Raw genomic sequence first — 24,826 nt, forward strand, 5'->3', positions numbered from 1 at the left:
GGTCCAAGGCTATAGGCATTGAGAGCTGCCACTGAAGGTCTCCTCAGGCCTCAGGTTTGTCTGGCAGCATCATGAGGTGGAGAAGTTGATGTTTCAGGTGCAGCCCTTCTTCAAGACTGGGGTTGGATGTGGGGGGGTGTGCGGGGAGGATGGTGAAGTGGGGATAGGTGAAGACAGGCAGAGGGTACAACACGGGAGGAACGAATCCGGGTGGTGGCAGGGAGTAGCAGGGGGTGGATGGAAAGGGAGTCGGGGATGGGGAGGGAGGTTACTTGAAATTGGAGAACTCAATGTTGAGTCCTCCGGGCTGTGGGCTGCCTGGGCGGAAGTTGAGGTGTTGTTCCTCCAATTTGCAGTTTGGTTCTTAGTGGCAATGGAGGAGGCCAAGGATGGTCATGTCGGAAAGGGAGTGGATAGGGGAATTGAAAGGGCGGTGACTGGCAGGTCAGGTTGGCTCCTGTGGGCCCAGTTGCGATGCTCAGTGAGCCGTTCCCTAAGTTTACGTTGGTCTCTCCGATGTAGAGAAGGTGACATTGGGAGCACCTGATGCAATAAACCAGGTTGGAAGAGAGGCAGGTGAACCTCTGTCTCACCTGGAAGAACTGTTGGCCCCCTGAATGGAGATGAGGGGGTTGGTGAACTGGCAGGTTTTGCATCTTTTCCGATTGCAGGGGAAAGTATCTGGGGGTTCGGGGGAGGTCGGAGGGGAGGGAGGCACAAACCAAGGGAATGGTCCTTGTGGAGGCAGAGAAGGGTGGGGAGAGGAAGATGCTCTTGGTGGTGAGGTCAAGTTGGAGTTGGCGGAAGTGTTTAAGGATGATGCACTGGATGCAGAGACTGGTGGGGTGGTAGGTGAAGTCAAGGGGGACTCTGTCTTTATTGTGATTGGGGGGGGGGGTTTAGAGCAGTGGAATGGGGAATAGAGATGGTGTGGAAGGCTGTCTGGATGACAGAGGGAGGGAAAGCACGTTGTTCAAATTAGGTGGATATCTGGGATGCTCGCGGGTGGAATGTCTCCTCGTCCAAGCAGGTGCGACAGGGATGGAGAAATTGGGAGAATGGGATGGAGTTCTTGCAGAGGTGAGGTGTACTCCGGGTAGTTATGGGAGTTTGTGGGTTTGTAGTAATTGCCCGTGTGGAGACTAACGCTGGAGATGGAAATGGTGAGGTCAAGAAAGGGGAGGGAGGCGTCTGAGATGAACCAAGTGAATTTGAGGGCAGGGTAGAAGTTGTGGGTGAAGTACCAGCAATTAACATTTGCGTTGGCAACAAGATTACTCTAATCTAACAGGGGCAACTAAGAGGTCAAGTCAGATTCCTCTACTTCACTTACTCTTGCACCTACACAGCAATGTAACTGGCAATCTGACATCTGACTGGACACAACTTTTGGAGGCAAATAGGAGTGATGGAAAATTATATATCCGGATGCAACTTTCTGGCCATTCACTTAAGTTTCTTAAATTACTGATCGGGAGGCCTTGTGTTGCAGTGGCACAGCATCCATGACCTTGAGTCAGAAACCTCAGGTTCAAGTCTGACTCTCGGGCTCAATGGACAGGGCAGGTGTGTTCATAATGCAGCCAAACAGGTTGAGTATCAATTTGCAAATTCTTCCAACACACACCAACAGCAGGCAGTAAAAATGGGAGGAGTTCCTAGTCAGCCATGTGACAAAGAGAGAGAGAGATTGGATATTCCTTCTAAACTAGTCACAGTTGCACACCAAGCTTGCACTGTAAATTGTTTTGTTGCCACAGCAACTCCGAGTCCTCGGAGAGAGTGGGGGGAGTAGTTAGCTCAGTTAACTGGACATGTGGTGAACCAGATCGATGTCAACACCACAGGGTCCAAGCACCTCAATCGCATGGGTTGATGTGGGATCCTCCAGCCTGTGATAGTGGTTAAGACACTGTAGATCAGATCTAGCCTCAAGTACAGAACTCACAAACAAAAAGAAATGACTAATAGTTCCCCAAAATACACCTTTGAAAGACTCTTTGTGTGATGTAAAGCAACTGGAATGACATACCCTTTCACAATATCAGAGAAGAACATGTAAAGTATTTGTGCAACTCATTCCTCATTTAGCCACTTAACTATTTCCACTATAAATACTTTACCTCGTGCCAAATGTATAACTCAGTTCATCCAAGACACCGTTAAGCTTGACTTGTAACTCTTTCAGGATACCACTTGCCTCAGCATCAAGCTGAAAAGGAAGCAATCAATCATGAAATGGCAGACATGCTATCAGGTAGTACACTGATTTCAAATAATGTTTGATCTAAAGCTTCATGTCAATTGTGGGATAAAGTTTTAAAGCGATGAATACTTGAGAAGAGCATCAATCATATTTGCTGTCTCAGATTTTATTGCTTTTCCAAATCAATTCAAATGAATCTGAATGTTTTATTTGTCTGTAGGTTGGGTAGAAAAAGATTCAAATCAAATACCAGGAAACTGGTACTAGATACTAGATGCTTTAGAACAGAGCTGATTAATTTTGGCTACATGCTGTATTGTTACGTGCAAGTAAACAGACATAGATGGCATTAATCACCAGAAGCTTAAGTGCCCAATCTGCTTAGTATTACTTTATTGGGATTTATTCGATTTTGAGAAATGCTATGACAAGCGTTGAAATGTGCACAGGGGGGCACAGTCATAAGCGAAATGATTCAATTCTCTTGTTCTCAGATGAGGCAAATCTTCATGATTTTCTTATTGCACGGCTGACCCCTTTAACCCCCAAAAAAACCGCAGCAGCTTGCTACTACAGAACTGATCTGTTGATTACTCTGTGCAGTGTAAATAGGACTGCTGTCAGCTGTGCAACAGACTTAGCAGACTTAAACCCTTTATTACAACACAATTAATCTCATACAATCACTTTATCCAACCGCATCATAATACTGAGAATGATAAGCCAAGAAAACATAGCAAGAAACAACAATGTGGATGTGCAATAAGTCTGCACCAAGGATTCGCAAAAGAATCTCATACATTAATGAGTTTAGTTCTTTGGTTTTCATTGAATCCTCTTTCATGGCATGCACTATATCTGCCCATATAACTTTTCCACCTTAACATTTTATGCCTCATTAAATGCATTTAGTTGAGCTCCATGCTTGGCTGTGGACTAGGCTGGATGGTAAATAAGGGGAAGCAAAGTTGCTCACAGTACTCCAGATGTGGTCTCACCAGTAACTTGTACAGTTATAGGAAGCCTTCCCTCCTCTTATACTCCAACTCCTTTGAAATAAGGGCCAACATTCCATTAACCTTCTTAATTGGAATGGTTAAACCAATCACCATTTGGCATGAGATGCTTTGTGGAAGATATTTTAAGAAAGGAATACAAAAGACAAATTGTAGGTTAAAAATATAAAATGGGGCCATCTGGCTCCACAAACCTGCTCCACTGTTCAATAGAATGATGGCTGATCCAATGTTCCTTATGCCCAATTTCTTGCTCTTTCCCCATAACCCTTGATTCCCATATTGATCAAGAATCAGGTTGTAAGTTTGCTCGCTGAGCTAGAAGGTTCTTTTTCAGATATTTCGTCACCATGCTAGGTAACATCATCAGTGAGCCTCCGGTGAAGCGCTGGTGTTATGTCCCGCTTTCTATTTGTGTGTCTTGGTCTGTTACGGTGAGTGATATCACTTCTGAATCTTTTTCTCAGAGGTTGACAATAAACACATCATTTTGGACCCCATTTACCAACCTCTGCGTACAAGAACCAGAAATGACATCACCCACTCTAACAGACCAAGACACATAAATAGAAAGTGTGATGTAACACCAGCGCTTCACTGGAGGCTCACTGATGATGTTACCTAGCATGGTGACAATACATCTGAAAACAAACCTTCCAGCTCAGCGAGCAAACTTACAACCTGAACATCAACCTGAGCTACAAATCTTCTCAAAAATCATCAAGAATCTACCTGTCTCGGCCTTAAATATACATAAGGGGTCTGTCCCCACAGTGCTCTCTGTGGAAAGGAGTTGCAAAGGTTTCAAGCATCTGACAGAAGAAATTGCTCTTCATCTCAGTCTTAAATTGGTGCCCATTTATTCCGGGACCATACCGTCTAGTCCCATACCTCTCCCATGAGGAGAAACGTCCTCTCAGCATTTACACTTTCAAGCCCGTTAAGAATTCTATACGATTCAATGAGATCATCTCTCATTCTTCGAAACTCCAGTGAGGTAAAGTCCCAACCTGTTTAGCCTTTGCTCATAAGACACTCCTTCCATACTAGGGATCAACCCAGTGAACTTTCACTGAGCTGGCTCCAATGAAATATCCTTCCTTAAATAAGGGGAAGCAAAATTGCTCACAGTACTCCAGATGTGGTCTCACCAGTCATTTGTAGTTATATGAAGACTTCCCTCCTCTTATACTCCAACTCCCTTGAAATAAGGGCCAACATTCCATTAGCCTTCTTAATTATCTGTTGCAGATATGTGCTAACTTTCTGTGGTTCATGTGCAAGTCACCCCAGGTCCCTTTGAGTTCAACTTCCCACAGTTTTTCACTATTTACACAATATATTTTTGTTCTCCCTTCAAGAACAACTTCACAGTTTCCCACATTATACCCCATTTGCCAACTTCTTGCCTACTTACTAAACCAGTCACCTTAATCTAACTGCAATGTTCTTGGGCCATTTTGACACATTGACCATGGCTAAACCTCATGTGTGTGAGGAAGGGGTTTACTTTGCAAAGGATTATTTTCATGGCCTTTAAACAGATTTTGAAGAAAATGAAGCAAAGGGATTACAACATTTCCTTGAGTAGTGATGGTGTTGGTTTACATTTTTTGTTGATACATGTATCTCACAAATTTCATAAACCTATTGAAAAGTTAGATTTGGTTACTTCTTGATTAATTCGCTAAAGTATTGTTACATTCCATTTCTAATATGAACAGATGAAACCAGCAGCATGCATCAGGTATTGAGAAGAGGTTACATTTGGTGCTGACCAGTCAAACATGCCAACTCAAGAATGATAGTGAACTCTATGAAATCACGGCTGGTCTGATTATAAAGGATGCTTGCAACAGTCAAGAGGAAAATATATGAATCATATACTTTGAGAACACAACTTTACATTTGAAACCGCTATACAGTTCCAAAGTAGCATTCAAATTGGTAGCATTCTCACTTCTGAGTCAAAGATTTGTGGATTCATGTTCCACTCTGGGCAAGAAAATCCATTCTAATGCTGAACTAAGGGTATGCGGCATTAATGGATGTGCATCTGTTGTACACAACGTTAAACTGAGGCCTTGTCTGCCCTCTAAGGGAGATGTAAAAGATTCCGTGGCACTATTTTGGAATAGAGAAGGGTAACTATGCCCAGTGTCCCATGCAGTATTTATCTTCCAATTAATGTCTCAAAGACAGACTATGGTAATTGCTGCCTGTGGGATCTTGCTGTGCACGGAGTGGCTGCAGCAGGTCTTGCAATGCAACAGTGACAATGCTTTGAAAGTACTTTACTGGCAGTAAAGGGTTTTGGGGTATCCAACAGTTGAGAAAGACATTTAGAAATTTAAGTCCGTTAAAAGACATTTGCAGGTCATATCTTTTCATTGCACAGAAAGGAAAATGTCAGTAACACTCAAAGAAATGTTAACTGTTTGGGCCAGATTATAACTCAGTATAAGTTGTTGGGTTCTGAGTAAATTAAAGTCTCACCCATTAACTCCAGCCAGGCCTGCAGCAACCACACTGATGAACGTGGTGACATTCACAACTCTTTGTCCCTCTCTGCAGATGATTAGCTTTCCTTGATGATCTTCGCTGGCCAGAAGATGTCCCTCAGTTATGGCTTCACTGGTGAGCCAGATCTCTCTACTGCACTAATTCTCTGTTGTACTTAGGGGGCATTTAATTCCCAGTCACTCAGTCTCCACCAATAACCATTACACCTGCACTCCATGACAAAAAAAAACCCTCCACACTGTTCACTTTTGTCACTGGTATACAGTAGTTACTGCTTAGAAATTTGGCTACACCTGAATTGTTTGAATGTCAGATAATGACCAGGTATAAGTATTCACTTTTCAGTTTGACTGTGCGCCTGTGGATTAATTATCTTAATTTTAATAACAATACAACAGTGACTGCACTTCAAAAGAATAATTCATTCCACTTTGTGACATTTCCCACATACAAGATAAGGTGGCATATAAATGCAAATCCTCTTTGTCTTCATGAACTGTCAAAAATTGACTTCTGCCCCTTTTGATAAGGCTCATTAATTGGTATTGGAGAATGAGAATTCGGAGAGCAACATTAGCTGCGGATGACTAGCCTTTCAATGTCCTCTGCCTACATCCCACCACTTACTTGCATCTGTTTTACTAAAATTTGTAAAACCAGGAATGACAGCATCTAAATTGTTTTAAATGATTTGATAAGATTCCTAAAGTACTGCTGGCTTAATATTGGAAATTTAATCCTTGAGCACATATTAAAAAAATGCTATTAATTTACTGAACGTAATTGATAGAGAACATTGCTATGTGGGCCAATCCATCTTACGGATTTATTTGGGTGTATTTCGCTTAACATATTGAAACAAACTTAAAAGCTATTCAAGAGGAGTTGATTTGTTCAAAAGACGTCCCAAATATTCTATTCCTTAATTAATATTATTTTTGAAGAATCGATGGGCATATTTTTGGCTTCCAGCAATCAAAACAAATCTGATTAAATAAAGTTTTCATAATTAAGTTACAAACAAAAGCTAGAATTATTTTAAATAAGGCAGTACATAGACCAGCATTCAAAATGGGGCTTTAACCTGCTAAAGTCAACTGTTCAACTACTCAACTAGGTGTCTTATTAAATATTGCAGCACTGCGTCTGAGGTGTCTACAGACATGTTCACATCATACTATGCAATATTAGGTGCAGTCAATATATTGTTAATATTGAGGATGTGTGTTGTGTTCTAATTTCGCCTACAGTTTAGCATATCTCTTGTAAAAGATCTTAAATTCTCAAGTTGCTTAGAATGCATCACAATTCACAATGTAATTACAAGTACAGACCAAGGGCTAAAACAAAACAAGAACATAAGGAACAGGGTATGTGTCTCAGTGAACCTGTTGCTCCTCTGTTTATCCTTCCATAGATGTGGAAGCCATAAGCAAGGTCTGTATTTTTGTTGCCCATCTCTCAGTTCAGTTAAGAAGGTGGTGGTGAGCAGCCATTTTGAATCAATTTAGCCCAAATTGTGAAGGTACATCCAAAGTGATGTTAGTCAGAGAGCTCCAGGCTTTTAACCTACCAACTCTGAAGGAAAAGCAATATAAACAGTTGTTCGGTAATATAGAATGACTTTTGCTATATTAAGAGACATGACGCTTTTTGTTTTACAGTCATCAGGGCACACGTAAGAATGCCAAATTTCAAAGGGAGCAACAATTTATACTGCATGAGAAAAGAGTGCTGAACGGTTGAGGTATTGACATGGCAAATGCATCAGAGAACAATTGCCCCCATACCGTTCTTTAATGGATGGGTTTGTTGGTAATGCAATAGCAAGGTACATATTCATCACAAATGCAGTTGCAGTGTCTATGATGTTTCTGGCAGCAATGCAGCAGCTAGATTCCTGCATCAAATAAGACTGGAATTGTACTAATTGCAATGCAGAAATTGTGACTTGCTTAACACAAATCTACAGTTAAGGCAGAAGCTTTGTTTATGAAATGTTTAGATCCTTGATATAACAACATACATTATGACAGTTGCAGCCAGCAAACAAAGCAGCGAGGGGAGTGGTGAGCAAGACTGTGAGGGTGGTGGCGAGGGCGGGAGTTACCCTGGCAATGAGGGGCTGGTGGGAGTGGGCAATGAAGAGATGGTGAGCAGGGCTTGGTGAGCTTGGAAAGCAAATGAATGAAATAGAGAAGGTACAAGTTAGACACACCGCCATTTTGCGAAGAAGAAATGCATCAAGTGTGAGGTATCAACTTAGATAAACAAAGAAACTGAAGAAAAACTTAGATTGAGAATCACTTGCAAAAACAGCAAGCAAGGGTCAGCTTCCAAAAATATGCCGGGCAGAAGTGTGGCCTCCTCTTTATGCTGGAGTGAGGTTTCAAACTCACCTACACTAGATTATGGCCAAGAATCCCTATTTCCACCTCAGTAAAAACACCTCCCTGCACCTCCACCTCACTTCATGGAGGCTAAAACACTTGATCACATCCTTTTCCATTTTTAAAAATCACACAACACCAGGTTATAGTCCAACAGGTTTATTTGCAAGCACTAGCTTTCTGAGCACTGCTCCTTCATCAGGTAGCTAATGGGGAGGGATCATAAGACACAGAATTTAAAGCACAGTGTCATGCAACTGATGTGATATATTGAATGAACCTAGATTGCTGTTATGTCTTTCATCGTTTAGAATGGGTTGCAAGTTTCCATTCATTAATATGTAACTCCCAGAACTTCTTTCAAGTCACATTCCCAAGATAGCTTAAGGTTTCATAAAAAAAGACGACATCTCAGTTCAGATAATGCACTAAAGGTGTGAGGTTAGAGTCTGTCTGTATCCCAATCTTGTATCAGACTGGTTCCATTTCCAAAATAGGAATTTATAAAATGTCACATGGATTTAAGATCAGAAAGGCAGCCTTTGTGAGGAGCCGGGGGAGTAACTAAACAAGTATTTTGCATCAGTGTTTACTGTGGAGAAGGACATGGAAGATATAGAATGTAGGGAAATAGATGGTGACATCTTGAAAAATGTCCAGATTACAGAGGAGGAAGTGTTGGAAGTCTTGAAATGCGTAAAAGTGGATAATTCCCCAGGATCTGATCAGGTGTACCCTAGAACTCTGTGGGAAGCTAGGGCCCCTTGCTGAGATATTTGTTACATCGATAGTCACAGGTGAGACGCCACAAGACTGGAGGTTGGCAAACGTGGTACTATTATTGAAGAAGGTTGGTAAGGACAAGCCAGGGTACTATAGACTGGAGGGCAAGTTGTTGGAGGGAATCCTGACGGACAGGATTTACACGTATTTGGCAAGGCAAGGACTGATTAGGGATAGTCAACATGGCTTTGTGCATGGGAAGTCACGTCTCATGAACTTGATTGAGTTTTTGAGCTGCCAGAGGAAGTGGTGGAGGCTGGTACAATTGCAACATTTAAGAGGTATTTGGATGGGTATATGAATAGGAAGGGTTTGGAGGGATATGGGTCGGGTGCTGGCAGGCGGGACTAGATTGGGTTGGGATATCTGGTCGGCATGGACGGGTTGGACCGAAGGGTCTGTTTTCGTGCTGTACATCTCTCTATAAGTAACAAAGAAGATTGACGAGGGCAGAGCAGTAGATGTGATCTACATGGTCTTCAGTAAGGCATTCAACAAGGCTGCCCATGGGAGACTGGCTAGCAGGAATACAGGGAGAACTAGCTTTTTGCATACAGAACTGGCACAAAGGTAGAAGACAGAGAGTGGTGGTAGACGGTTGTTTTTCAGACTAGAGGCCTGTGACCAGTGGAGTGCCACAAGGATCAGTGCTGGGTCCTCTACTTTTCATCATTTATATAAATGATTTGGATGCAAGCATAAGAGGTATAGTTAGTAAGTTTGCAGATGACACCATAATTGGAGGCGGAGTGGACAGCGAAGAAGGTTACCTCAAATTACAATGGGATCTTGATCAGATTGGCCAATGGGCTGAGGAGACCTTGGAGTGCAGGTTCATAGCACCTTGAAAGTGGAGTCGCAGGTAGATAGGATAATAAAGAAGGTGTTTGGTATGCTTTCATTATTGGTCAGAGCATTGAGTACAGGAGTTGGGAGGTCAGTACAGAACATTGGTTAGGCCACTTTTGGAATATTATTTGCAATTCTGGACTCCTACCTATTGGAAGTTTGTTGTGAAACTTGAAAAGGTTCAGAAAAGATGTATAAGGATGTTGCCAGGGTGGGGGAGCTATAGGGAGAGGCTGAATAGACTGGGGCTGTTTTCCCTGGAGCGTCGGAGGCTGAGGGGTGACCTCATAGAGGTTTATAAAATCATGAGGGGCATGGATAGGGTAAATAGACAAAGTCTTCCCCCTGAGGTGGGGTGGAGGGGGGTCCAGAACTAGACGGCATAGTTTTGAGGTGAGAGGAAAAATATATAAGAGAGACCTAAGGGGCAACATTTTCATGTAGTGTGTGGCACATGTATGGAATAAGCTGCCAGAGGAAATGGTGGAGGCTAGTACAATTACAATGTTTAAAAGGCATCTGAACGGGTATATGAATAGGAAGGGTTTAGAGGGATTTGGGCCAAATGCTGGCAAATGAGACTAGATTAGGTTGGGATATCTTGTCCGCATTGACGAGTTGGACCGAAGAGTCTGTTTTTGTGCTGTACACAGAGAGAGAGACCAAGAGAGTAATACAGACGGGGCGGGGGTGAGGTTTGGCGGTGGAGCATCTGCGTGTCTTATGACATTTTATAAATTCCTCCTTTGGAATTAGAACCATTCTGACTCAAGATTGGGATACAGACAGACTCTAATCTCACATCTTTAATACATTGTCTGAGCTGACACGTCACTTTTAACAAAACCTTAAATTATCTCAGGAATATGACTCGAAAGAAGTTCGAGGATTTACATATTAATGAATCGAAACCTGTAACCCATTCTAAAAGATGAAAGACATAACAGCAATCTACGGTTGTTCAATATATTATATCAGTTTATGATCTTGTGCTATAAATTCTGTGTCTTATGATCCAGCTGCATTAGCTACCTGACGAAGGAGCAGTGTTCCGAAAGCCAATGCAGGGGGAGCGATGTATCCACGGAATTGGTTTCTGTGGTTTCAGTTGTCTGGGGTTTGCTGCGGCCCGAAAATATTATTTGGAACATTCCAGAGCCGGGAACTACGGGTTGCCAGGGAGGTAAATTTCCTCTTGAAATGAATGGGTTTGCTACTATCCGTGGTTTCTGTCATTCACAGTAGGTCTTGGAACGTATGCCCGTGGATACAGGTGGACCACTTTACTTCTAAATAAACCTGTTGGACTATAACCTGGTGTTGTGTGATTTTTAACTTTGTCCACCCCAGTCTAACACCAGCACCTCTTCATCTTGTCCATTTTTGACACCGAAGAGTTCCAAGCTGTACAAAACTCAACTTTCCCTGGTCTGTTATCCTACAGTAATCTTGTTTGTCCAATTTGTCTGTAATTAATATCATGATTTGATATCATATCTTGTTTCCTTGCTGCCTTAGGTGAATTTCCCGGGCCTAGGCAAACACTCCCAGGACCTTGCCCTCCTCCTCCACATCTTCAACATTCTCCAAGTGCTCTACTTTGGCTCTCCTGAATGTGTTTTACATCTGTCCCACTTGCTTTGTTCCACAGCTTGTGACAGATTTTCAGCCATTACACCTTGATGCCGGGTACTCCATTCCATGACCATTTCTAGTTCTTGATATATGCAGGTTTGGAATTTATTTTTATCAAAACCCATATTTTCAACCGAACGTTTTAGTCATCCATCCTAACTCTTTAACCATGGCTCCTCTGCTTTTCTTTCCACATTACTCGCCCTCTATAAAGGCTTGGATATATTCCTCATTAAAAGCACAATATAAAAGCACATTTTTCTTGGATAAGTCCTGAAACTAAAGAACATCAAGTGGTACAACAATAGATCTGGGTTTGAGTCCCAAGTGCTCCAGAGATATGTATGAACAAGATAATTGAAATAAGTATAAAAGGATGCAGAATGGGTGAGGAAATGTCATTAGATTACACAGTGTCCCCGTAGGTCTCAGCTGGCATAGCACACTGAATCAATGGCTTTCATCTGGGATAACATTCCAATAGCTGAAAGCAGGATTTTAGTAGCAGGGTAGGGAATACTTGGTTCAACATTTGTCATATAATTACCAGGACCTGATCAAAATTGAGTTTGTCCTCACAATGACGTAAAAAGGATGAATTATCAGACAGATGACATGAATGAATTTCAGATATGATGAGCTCTTGAAGTAAACTCTGTTTTTAAAACATGAGGAAACAGAGGATTGCTCAATGTGAAGGTAAAGGCTCCGCAGCTTGTCATTATACAGTTTACCTTACTGCATCATATTTTGGACAAAGTAAAATTACTCAATAGATTATTTTATTCATTTTCTCCGTATGCAATTCTTAAAAGTGGGGAAAAAGATTTTAAAGCTGAATGCCAGCACCTAGATATTCTCCAAAGTAAACACAGTTTCACATTACCCAATGTACATATCATTGTGTTGTAATCTGCAGATCAGATTGAAATTGTATCACTGCCCTTGTTTAAATGATACTAATAAAACAACTCCCACTCTGCCCTTTTCTTCCAACACATTCGGAAGGTTAGAACATGACACCAAGCAAACTCCCTGAACTAATCTAAATGCAAAGTGTGAGCAGTTGACTGCACAGCAAAAGCATTAATGGATCATCTCAAACATGCCAATATTGAAGAATAACTGAAGAACTCACTACATTATTACAGTATTATTAAAGAATAGTTATATATGAAATACTAATGCCCTCGTTGAACACTGTCATGTCAAAGATTTTAAAAACAAATGATTTTTATCAACAACATTGCATACAAATTATAGATTATCATAGCAACAAGAACATGAAGTGTTCTCTTTTTTCTTTTGAAATAGAATTTATTTTCCAGAAACCATTAATTAAAATCACCAGTTCATTAAGTTGAGCAAATGCACAATTTTGATTGCAACCTTAAAAATAACATACCAATAGATTTGGTTTTGTTAAAGTTTCAAACATTAGAGCAGCTCAAACTTGGAGAAATTTACTTAAATCATACTTCCTTATAATTTAAATTCTGACCTTATATTTCCATAAATTTATACAGAATAAAAATGCTCCACTTTGGAGAAGACCTAACATTGATAGCACATCCAGTTATGCTGTGTAAATGATCTCCTTATTTGGCACCTTCTACCAATAAATCCACTATTTTCAATACAATTAGCTTGTCATGCATTAGAATTTAAGCAGTGGTTGAAAATAGTGATTGTAGATGGTAGTTATAATCACACTTGTAAATATATTAGTAAACTAAAATTATCTCCAGTCATGATTTATCTTTGACAGCCAGTCAATGCCATTGCCAAGCACAACTGTCTACAACAGTTTTACATTGACTTATTAAATTAGATCAAGAAAAATATAGTTTTATATTTGTCTTGATTTTCCATTTACAATCCTTGTTCACACAGACCTTACAGAAGGCATTTTCCCTTTCTTCCTGCAGCATAGTTGAATGCAGAACAAAAAATATTGGACAAAGACAAGACAAATTACAGATGGTGCACAAAACATGCAACAAGCTATGCTATTCAGAATATGTTAACAAAAGGTTTCCTCACACAACAGCAAACACAGCTAATCATAGGAACATCAGGAAATTACCAAATGTAAACAGTACTTAAGCAATGTACTAGTATTAAAAATGTATCCTAGTTCTCATCATGAAGCATATGTTTTTACTGCAAGAGGTAAAATTAATGACTGTAAAAACCAAATGATGTAATTTATAGCATTAAATCCTGGAAATCTTTGAGTTATGTTTATATATTTTACTGCATTGGCTTCTAGATTTTCAAAAAGCACTGACCTCTTTACCACCCATTGACTCAAACATTTTCTCCAGCTGGACCCTCAATTGTTGGATGTTATTCATCAGGATGCAAGGCTGCAAAAAAAGTTGAATTAATAAATCATTTACAAGTGCTTGACAGCGTTAATCAGATTTGCACACAGCAATATTGCACACAGCAATATGCAAGAATGTTGATGGTTCACAACTTGCCTATCGTTTCTACGGAAGAATACAATAAATGAATCAAACTTTGGCCAAAATGAAGGCCATGACAGATAATGCAGTTCATCTATGAGTAAAGACAACCTCATAACAGTCAAATGATACACACCCTGCACTCCACATAAGGTGTTTATTTGATCATTCCTCCATCTTGCAATCCTTGTATTTTGTTCAAATGCCTTCTTTCCCTCAATCTGCACCATTTTAATTTGATCTGTTCAAAATGCAAAACTGTAACAGCTCTACGATCACCTTCAGTTACTTTAGTACATAGTAACAATAAGGGTTAAGGTTATCTCATATTGTAGAAACACTAATTCATTCCTATGAAACATGGATTACAGTCCATTGAGTACAGGAGCTGGGAGGTCATGTTGTGGCTCTACAGGATATTGGTTAGGCCACTTTTGGAATCCTGCATTCAATTCTGGTCTCCCTGCTATTGGAAAGATGTTGTGGAACTTGAAAGGTTCAGGAAAGATCTACAAGGATGTTGCCAGGATTGGAGAGTTGGAGTTATAGGGAAAAGGCTGAATAGGCTGGGGCTATTTCCCTTGGAGCATCAGAGGTTGAGGGGTAGCCATATAAAAGTTTATAAATCATGAGGGGCATGAGTAAGGTGAATAGTCAGAGTACTTTCCCCAGGGTAGGGGAGTCCAAAACTGGAGGGCATAGGTTGAAGGTGAAAAGACAAAAAGGGACCTGGGGCAACTTTTTCATGCAGAGGGTGGTGTGTGTATGGAATGAGCTGCTGGAGGAAGTGGTGGAGGCTGGTACAATTACAGCATTTAAAAGGCAGCTGGATGGGTACATGAATATGAGGGTTTTAGAGGGATAGGGCCTAAATTCCAGCAAGTGAGACTAGATTAGGTTAGGATAGTTGGTCGGCATGGACGAATGGGACTGAAGGGTCTGTTTCTGTGCAGTACATCTCTATGACTCGATGAGAAAACATGAAGGTAGATGGATTAGATCGCAAAGTTTATCTGCCAATTAATGCATGGTGAAAAAGAGTACCAAGCTGATGCCTTTATAAACAAAGTTTAAATCACACTCTCTGCATATTCATTCACTGCTGACTTTATACTCATGATTTGGAGGTGCTGGTGTTGGACTGGGCTGTACAAAGTTAGAATTCACACAACACCTGGTTATAGTCAAACAGATTTATTTGGAAACACTAGCTTTCGGAGCACTGCTCCTTCATCAGGTGGTCTCCACAACCACCTGATGAAGGAGCAGCGCTCTGAAAGCTAGTGTTTCCAATGAAACCTGTTGGACTGTAACCTGGTGTGTAAATTTTGACTTTATACTCAATGGACAAAGTCTCTTTCACTTGCAAAAATCACTGGCTATAAGTAAGAGAAGAAATAAAATACATCGCTTTTGGCAAAAGTAATTAAATTTAGTGGATAGACATAATTGCAAACATATACTTATTACTAAATGATTGCTCAATAAATTACATAATCCTATAATAAAACAGATAAAAACAGGATCCAAGCTACTTTGTAAAATTATTAGCAATTTGTCTCAGAAGCACGGCTACTCAAAGAAAAAGATCCTTCATGAAACATTACTTGGCCAGTTGATTGCCAAACTGCAAGTGATGATCTAAATCCAATTAAGCATTTCTTAGGTCTACTATCCACAGCATCACTCGGGCAAATGGTGAATCGCTCTCTAATTCTCTCTATAATATAAGCTTGTTGAAATAAAGAATCCTCCAACTCAAACTCCACCCTCGAAAATATTTTTGGTAAAATGACACAGAAATTTCATTGAGTTATGCTAAATGTTGATGATTCAATATTTGTACAAGGTAACTTCAATGTCTCGTTATTAACTCCACAGTGTGAACTAAGCCCATCATATTATTATAGCCAAAGTCAGTGGAAGAGAAATAAAAATATCTGGGTTTTCCCAGAGCTACAATTACTTTGCACCTGTATAAAATCATAGAAAGTGATGAAACTAATAGAAGTGATAAAATAACGTGACACAGTTCCTTAAACCTGTCGATCTTTCTGAATACCATACTAACTGCCGTTGGTAGGATTCACACAAAGAAGGTGTTGGAATGAGATGCATAATTATAAAGATTGCAAAAGCATTTAAATAAATTTGCTGAAGAAATGACTCATTCCTCAAGTCTTGATTAAAATGATCAGGGCAACAAGAATTTTAATTTGCTGCCCACATTTGGATTTCAAAATGAAGACTTTCAAACTAAATTACATAGGTTGTTATACACTAATAAAAGCAAACAAATTCTACAAAAAAATTTGAGTGACAAATTTGTCGCTCATGTGACATTGAATCATACGGACGGAATTGCTGGATTGTGATTATAGCTGATTGAAGCCAGGAGAACAAGATCAATGCTGTAACTGGAGCAATGTCCCTAAGGAATGGAAGAGGAAGAATGTTCCTGACTGAATGTTCCATAGGGTTCCTAACTGCGATCATTATCAAGTGCCCTTTCACACAGAAAATCAACGTTTGGTGATTGAAGTGTCACACTTTGCTGTTGAACAGCTTCCTGACATTAAGGCAGAATTTTAACATGACACCATGCTGGGAGTGAGAATGGGGTTGTCAAGTGGTACCCAGCAGCACATGTCAAGCCAGATGCCAAGTGCAGTGAATCTCTCTGGATCTTTTTAACACAACCACTGCTTTTGCGTCTGACTTCCTGATTTCTCGACTGACCAGTAAATGTGTGCGGGTATTATGAGAGCCTTCATGAGTTAATTTCAACTTTGTTCGCTAAACAGGCACTGCAAAGATGACAATTAATAGATTCTGAAGATGGGGATCAAAAGATGTGGCTGCACCAGTTTTATTGATGCCTCACAGGATTTAATGCTGCAGGCTAAAAGGATCTACAGGGAGATCCTCTTCTCTCCCAGTGACAGGGAGAAACCCACCACTTAAAGAAAGAAGGCTTGGCTGAAGGTTACTTAGGTGGTGATGTTGCCAAAGTCCTGAATTCAGAGCTAAACATGGTTCCAGTGATCTACTGACATGACACACTAACATATTTAACTTGATATCTGTGTCAGACCCATCCCTTACTCTACATTCAAAAAAATCTACTTCAACTTTTCACTTTTCACAGCAGCTTACTTTCTTGGCTGCATCCATCCCTCTAACCCAGGCACATTCTCACATCCTCCCTCATCTGTCTATCCTCCAATAACATCCAACATCACAGGCTGACGGAGGTAATATCACTGATCTAGTAATATCGTGGCCCAGTTAATGCTGTGCAGAGATGAGCTCCAATCCCACAACAGCAGATTTTTTTTTGTTATTCATTCATGGGATGAGGGTGTCGCTGGCTAGGCCAGAGGGCAGTTAAGAGTCAACCACATTGCTGTGGGTCCAGAGTCACATGTAGGCCAGGCCAGGTAAGGATGACAGTTTCCTTCCCTAAAGGACATTAGTGAATGAAACTGGTTTTTCCAACAATGACTACATGGTCATCACTAGATTTTTAATTCCAGACTTTTAATGATTCAAATTCAAACTGGGAGTTGAACCCTGGTCCCCAAAAATATTAACTGGGTCTCTGGATTAACAGTTTAGCAGTAATACCACTAGGCTGTTACCTCTCCTGGAGTAATTTTAACTCAGTTAATAAATCTGAAAGTTAGTCTTAGTAACAGAGTCATCTGCTTCACTAACGTTCTTGACACATGGAAATCTACCATCGTGTGACTTCAGACTCACTACAATCTAACTGACCTTTAACAGCCCTCTGAAGGGGCCCAGTGAGCTATTTAATTCTGCGGCAAATCGGAATGGGCAATAAATGCTGGCATTGCCAGTAAAATCCACACCTTATAAAAGAATTAAAGCTTAATTAACATCTATTTGTTCATATAAAGCACCCGATAGCAATAAACATGTAAATGAAGCACAGGGACATGAGGAAGACAGGGCTGACCACTGTCCACTCTCCTCAGGATGAGGAAGACAGGGCTGACCACTGTCCACTCTCCTCAGGATGAGGAAGTCAGCTGTCCACTCTCCTCGGGATGAGGGGGACAGGACTGAGGACTGTCCACTCTCCTCGGGATGAAGGGGACAGGACTGAGCACTGTCCACTCTCCTCGGGATGAGGGGAACAGGACTGAGCACTGGCCACTCTCCTCGGGATGAGGGGGACAGGACTGAGCACTGGCCACTCTCCTCGGGATGAGGGGGACAGGACTGAGCACTGGCCACTCTCCTCGGGATGAGGGGGACAGGACTGAGCACTGTCCACTCTCCTCGGGATGAGGGGGACAGGACTGAGCACTGTCCACTCTCCTCGGGATGAGGGGGACAGGACTGAGCACTGTCACTTTCCTCGGGATGAGGGGGACAGGACTGAGCACTGTCCACTCTCCTCGGGATGAGGGGGACAGGACTGAGCACTGTCCACTCTCCTCGGGATGAGGGGGACAGGACTGAGCACTGTCCATTCTCCTCGGGATGAGGAAGACAGGACTGAGCACTGTCCACTCTCCTCGGGATGAGGAGGACAGGACTGAGCACTGTCCACTCCCCTCGGAATGAGGGGGTCAGGACTGAGCACTGTCTACTCCCCTGGGGATGAGGGGACAGGACTGAGCACTGTCCACTCCCCTCGGGATGAGGAGGACAGGACTGAGCACTGTCCACTCCCCTCGGGATGAGGAGGACAGGACTGAGCACTGTCCACTCCCCTCGGAATGAGGGGGACAGGACTGAGCACTGTCTACTCCCCTGGGGATGAGGGGGACAGGGCTGAGCACTGTCCATTCCCCTTGGGATGGGGAAGATAGGGCTGACCACTGTCCACTCCCCTCGGGATGAGGGGGTCAGGGCTGGGCACGATCCACTCCCCTCGGGATGAGGGAGACAGGTCCACATTATCAGGGAATGGTCACTGCTTCTGCAGGAGAAAGGGCCCCAGGCCGAGAAATGGCCCAATAATGGGACAAGCATTCATGACCAGGAAGAACATTAATGCAGACAAACGAGGCATGTTAGTGGAAGGAACAAATTATCACTAGTGAGTAGAGGGGAAATCTACCCTGCAAAAATCCGACAACTGTATTACCAGCGAGTATTTTGTGGCTTTACTTTCATTCAATCGGGAAATAAAAACAATACCTGTTCGTGTTGGTCCTTTGTCACATCACTGAAAACAAAGTTAAAAATCACAACACCAGGTTATACTCCTACAGGTTTATGTGGAAGCACTAGATTTTGGTGACAACATCCTGATGAAGGAGCAGTGCCCCGAAAGCTAGTGCTTTAAATTAAACCTGTTGGACTATAACCTGGCGTTGTGTGATTTTTAACTTTGTACACCCCAGTCCAACACCGGCATCTCCAAACCATCACTGAAAACATGAAAGATTTAAATATTTAGCGTTTTGTTTATTTCTTGGTTATCTTCTACACTGGGGCAAAATTCTTGGGATTGAGAACACAGCTCCTGGCATCATCTTCATTGAAATGAGGATTCCTGCTTCTTTATGGTTAGTTGTGATTTAATGTGCAGTTTCCAGGAAGATATTGTTATGGCCCAGTATGTACTAAATTTCCAGTCAACACATTAATATTTTAAAATAGGACAGAAGATGGTTGCATGAGGAACCTGACTTCTTTTGTGGATTGAAACCACTCCTGTATCTCAGGAGGAAACAAAAAATAATTCTTCATTGATTCGAAATTCTCTGAAAGCAATCAAAGGGTCTTGTTATCAGATTGAATGGAACGTTCAAAAACAATGACACAGTATCTCAAACCCTCTAGGCACCGGCCTGTTGTAACACACAATGTTGGAATCATCACAGACATCTCCATCTTATTTGGAAAATGACTGTGAATGTGATTAAACAGCCTCCTTTTCCATCACTTTTCAAATCAGCAAAAGCAGTTTTTGTAGGCAGTTCCATCGGAAATCTATCACACCAACAATTCAGTCATCAGAACACCGGAGTACAAACCTGCTGCCGGTCATTCAGCAGCCAAGGTAGCTCACAGCGAAACCCTGAAACTGGGAGACCCCAACAGAGGGGAGATGACTTCCAAACCATCCCCCCCCTCACCTGCACTGGCTTCAAGTTCACCTCAGAAATTCGAGTACAAGAAACCTCACAAAATGCTGAGAACTCATGGCTTTATAAGCTTCAGCTTAAAAGCATCAACTACATTCAAGAAAGCACACCTGCTATGCGGGAGAGTGTATATCAAGGCTGTGTTAACCATTCGAATAAAGGCAAAATACTGCCAATGCTGGCAATCTGAAACAAAGCTGAAAATGTGTTGCAGGTCAGGCAGCATCCAAGGAGCAGGAGAATGCCTGAAACATCTATTCTCCTGCTCCTTGGATGCTGCCTGACCTGCTGCGCTTTTCCAGCAACACATTTTCAGCTCTGATCTCCAGCATCTGCAGTCCTCACTTTCTCCTAATCTGAAACAAACACAGACACCCAGCAGGTCATCGAATCATGGAGCTGTATGGCACAGAAACCGACCTTTTGGTCCAACTCGTCCATGCCGACCAGATATCCCAAATTAATCTAGTCTCATTTGCCAGCATTTGGCCCATATCCCTCTAAACCTTCCTCTTCATATACCCATCCAGATGCCTTTTAAAGATTGTAATTGTACCAGCCTCCACCACTTCCTCTGGCAGCTCATTCCATACACGTACCACCCTCGGCATGAAAAGGTTACCCCTTAGGACCCTTTTATATCTTTCCCCTCTCACCCTAAACTCATGCCCTCTAGTTCTGGACTCCCCGACCCTGGGGAAAAGACCTTGTCTATTTATACTATCATGCTCCTCATGATTTTATAAACCTCTATGAGGTCACCCCTCAGTCTCTGACGTTCCAGGGAAAATAACTCTAGCTTATTCAGCTTCTCTCAATAGCTCAAATTCTCCAACCCTGGTAACATCCTTGCAATTTTTTTCTGAGCCCTTTCAAGTTTCACAACATGGTGTGGAGGTGCCAGTGTTGGACTGGAGTGGACAAAGTTAAAAATCACAGAACACCAGGTGAAGTCAAACAGGTTTATTTGGAAGTACTAGCTTCATAACATCCTCCCGAAAGCAGGGAGATGAGAATTAAATGTAGACTTCTAAAAGTGGCCTCACCAATGTCCTGTCCAGCTGCAACATGACCTCCCCACTCCTATACTTAATGGACTGTAATCCATGTTTTTATAATAATTAATAAATGCCACTTATTAATAAATAAATAAGGTGAGATAACCCTAACCTTAATCATTAACACATACTAAAGTTGGGAGACCAGAATTAAACGCAGTATTCCTAAAATGGCCTAACCAATGTCCTGTACAGCTGCAACATGACTGCCCAACACCTGACCAGTAAAGCCAAGCATACCAAACGCCTTCTTCACTACCCTGTCTGCCTGCGATCCGGCAGCATCTGATGTTAACATTGTGTGTCCCACAGAAGCCTCTTCTGAACAAGTCACACCAGGCTCCAAATGTTAATTCTGTTGCTCTCCCACAGCTGCTGAGTTCTCCATCATTTCCTGCTTTTGATACCGAGTTAGCTATAATTTGTAACAGGTTCCTATCTTCACCTGGATATAAACTTCGCCAATGTGAGAGGACATGTGAAACACTGCAGTTAATTTGGGTAAGTATGTGAGAATAAATACTGCTCTTGACTTCTGAACTCACAAACGTTTGCTGTGAGTTATTTCATAGTTTTTACACACACAAGGGCAAGGAGACAGACTTTCTCGTCGAGAGACATATCCATTATAGGCAGTAAGGAGACAAGTAAATTCTGCAGAATCTGCAACATAAAAAGGGAGTTTTCTGTAGTGAAAGTGACCACTGTAGTGAGAGTCAATTCAAAAGCAGTGAAAGTAAACCTGTGAAGGTGTGGAAGCAAACTCAGAGTGCACTTGCGGGGAGCAAATACCTTTCACACAATTATGCAAGAGAGCAGATGAAAGATTTCAATATTCCTGATGAAGGGCTTTTACCTGAAACTTCGATTTTCCTGCTCCTCGGATGCTGCCTGACCTGCTCTGCTTTACCAGCACAACTCTGATCTTGACTCTCTAATCTCCAGCATCTGCAGTCCTCACTTTCATCCCGTGAGATTTCAATACTTAGTCAATTGTTGACTGCCATTTGTTCAGCTCTCTTAAATGTCGTGTTTGGATATTATGTCACCTTGCTTTTCCTGGCAAGTTCTAGAAAATCTGGGAAATCTGTGCACACACAGCTGAGTCTTGAACCTCTTTTTGGTACTGCTCTTAATGAATTATTAATATGTTGAAGTTGCTAACCTCTCTTGCCTGAGGGGGTTTTGCGCTGCAGTTAAATGCAGAACGTGTTGTCAATTTCAGCACTTTTTAGCCCTCCCATCTGCTCCCAAACCCACTCAGTCCTGGAAGTAAAAACTCCCCCACAATGTGTAGGCTCCGTTGTGAAGAACAGTACTTTTGCACTTTAAATAGCACACTGGCTTTGGAAATATTACATGGCATGAGTCAACACCTTGAGGAGAGAAGCAAAGAAAAATATCATCTGAACAACACTAGAAAGTAGGGAAACAAAGAGCTTTTCAGCTAAATGATGGAATGTAATAGGGAGAACACAGGTCAATCCATGGAAAATCAAAATCCTTTGAGGAGCAACAATTTCTGATCCCTTCTGACTATTTATGACGCCATAAAACACGGTCAAACAATTTGCTCCATTACATTGTTAGTTGGAACTTTTCAGACAGTAGAACAAATGATCTCTTTGGTGCGTTTTCTCACTCTCTTTTGCTGTAAAAAGTCATTGCAATATTGTTTCAGTCACCAATCTTCTTGTAGTCAATATCAGGGTAATGAATGTGCCATTAAAAATGACCTACTCTGACCTGCCTATCACCATAAAACATCTGCTTTAATTAGAAACAAATTGAATTTGTGGCCATTCAAAATTTTTCAGACATGAGTGGGAACAACAAAAGATTTTTAACTTCAGAATTATTCTAAGGTTTCACCTCCAAACCTGATTGTTATCGGATATCGCCTGCTGTGGTTAAGACATCAATACTTTCTCAGGAGCATATATTATCCAAGTGCTTATAAGACCATAAGAAACAGGAGTGGGAGTAAGGCCATTCAGCCCATCGAGTCCACTCCACCATTCAATCATGGCTGATGGGCATTTCAACTCCACTTACCGTACTCTCCCCATGTCCCTTAATTCTGTGCGAGATTAAGAATTTATCAATCTCTGCTTTGAAGACATTTAATGTCCCAGCCTCCACTGTGCTCTGTGGCCACAGGCCCACCACTCTCTGGCTGAAGAAATGTCTCCTCATTTCCATTCTAAATTGACCCCCTCTAATTCTAAGGCTGTGCCCATGAGTACTAGTATCCCCGCCTAACAGAAACAATTTCCCAGCGTCCACCCTTTCTAAGCCATGCATTATCTTGTAAGTTTCTATTAGATCTCCCCTCAACCTTCTAAACTCTAACGATTACAATCCCAGGATCCTCAGCCATTCATCGTATATTAAAAGTGCTTGTTGGGATTTAAAGCAAGGAACCAAATTGCAAGTAAAGCAGTGACCATCTGAAAGGTGGTGAGGTTGGATTTTTTTTCACTGACGCAGAATACTTGATGGTTGATGCGTATTAATAAATGTTCATGTAGCAACAGCTGTGATGCACTACATCTCATTCCAAGTTGCATCAACAAATTACTATTTTACTCTCAAATATTTGGACACCAAACAACAATGGGCATTTTCTTTTGCATCAATACAATAATCAGACATTTGCCTTCCTTCTGGCACCTGCGGATTTTTGTAAATTCAAGTTTTTGAGACCATAATTTTAGGCAAAGCATATGAGGTTAACTTTTACAACAAGAAATTTGGGAATGCACAGGGCAGATGTAGGAAGGTTGTTTCCCCCTGTGGCAGAGTTGAAGAACAGAGGATATTACCTCAGAATAAGGCGTCACTCATTTAAGATAGAGATAAGGTGGAATTTCTTCTTAGAGGGTGGTGAATCTGCGGAATTCTTTACCACAGACGGCTGTCGAGGCTGGGTCATACTCAAGGTGGAGATAGACAGATTTTTAATCAGTAAGGGAATCAAGGATTATGGGGAAAAGGCAAGACAGTGGAGTTGAGAATTATCAGTTCACTGAATGGCAGAGAGGATCAATGGGCCGGAATGGCCTATTCCACTCCTCTGTTTCATCGTCTTAATACTTCAACGATTTATAATCCATGACGGGTGTTTGGAAGTGCCAAGTGACTGATAGTAACATGGAGATTGATTGCTTGTTCTAGTTCTGAATTCATAGAGGATAGCTGTCTTGGCCTATCTACCGATTAATGATAAAATTATGGATTTTGGGATTAAACTTTGTGGCTTGCCTTATACATGTGATAAATGAGAAACTAAGGATTTTGGGGTCAAAGTTGGGAGTTGACTCTTAATGAGATCGACTGTTACTTGGGTATGTACAGTTTGCAATGCTTGTCACCTTTCTTCACAGCTTCCAGCAGCTCCTCACTCCCTCCTTGCATCTCTCACTCTAGCTTAGTGTGCATCCCTGCCTTCCCTTCCTCCCACGATTCTGGCAGAATCTTGAGCCTCTTTGACCCAAACTCTACAGGTTGCTTTCTAAACCCTCCCATTTCTTCTTTTCCAATCTTTATCATCACTCTATTTCTCTTAACTCCTCACAAGGGTCAACAGTTACAGCTTTACAGTTTTGCTCTCTTTGATGAGTTTTTATATGCTTCTGCATTGAAAGCATATAAAGACAGAGTACTTTATTAAGGCCTTGACTTTTACTTTAGAGAGTATCGTTGTTCAGTTAATATTACCTAGTTGTGGTCTCTTTACAAAAAAACAACTTTTGTAAATCTTTGATTTT

At 41.6% G+C, this 24,826-nt stretch overlaps 1 protein-coding gene across 6 annotated transcripts in view; it reads right to left on the minus strand.

Annotated features, from left to right (window-relative positions):
* The window catches only part of unc13c (unc-13 homolog C (C. elegans)), a 582,280-nt gene that overhangs the window by 85,020 nt on the left and 472,434 nt on the right, over positions 1–24,826 (minus strand). For 4 of the 6 annotated variants that reach the window (XM_087981434.1, XM_087981432.1, XM_043677512.2 and 1 more), the window contains 3 exons: positions 13,694–13,771; positions 13,298–13,324; positions 2,124–2,212 (listed from right to left, as the gene is read on the minus strand). In XM_087981434.1, the coding sequence (XP_087837560.1) occupies positions 2,124–2,212; positions 13,298–13,324; positions 13,694–13,771 (194 nt within the window). The remainder of the gene's footprint in view (positions 1–2,123; positions 2,213–13,297; positions 13,325–13,693; positions 13,772–24,826) is intronic. The other 2 variants (XM_087981433.1, XM_043677514.2) reach the window with 1 other exon arrangement.

This window comes from Chiloscyllium plagiosum, unplaced genomic scaffold (genome assembly GCF_037043375.1).
Source record: "Chiloscyllium plagiosum isolate Xiang-an unplaced genomic scaffold, Cpla_swu_hap1 HiC_scaffold_39, whole genome shotgun sequence".
NCBI lineage: Eukaryota > Metazoa > Chordata > Chondrichthyes > Orectolobiformes > Hemiscylliidae > Chiloscyllium > Chiloscyllium plagiosum.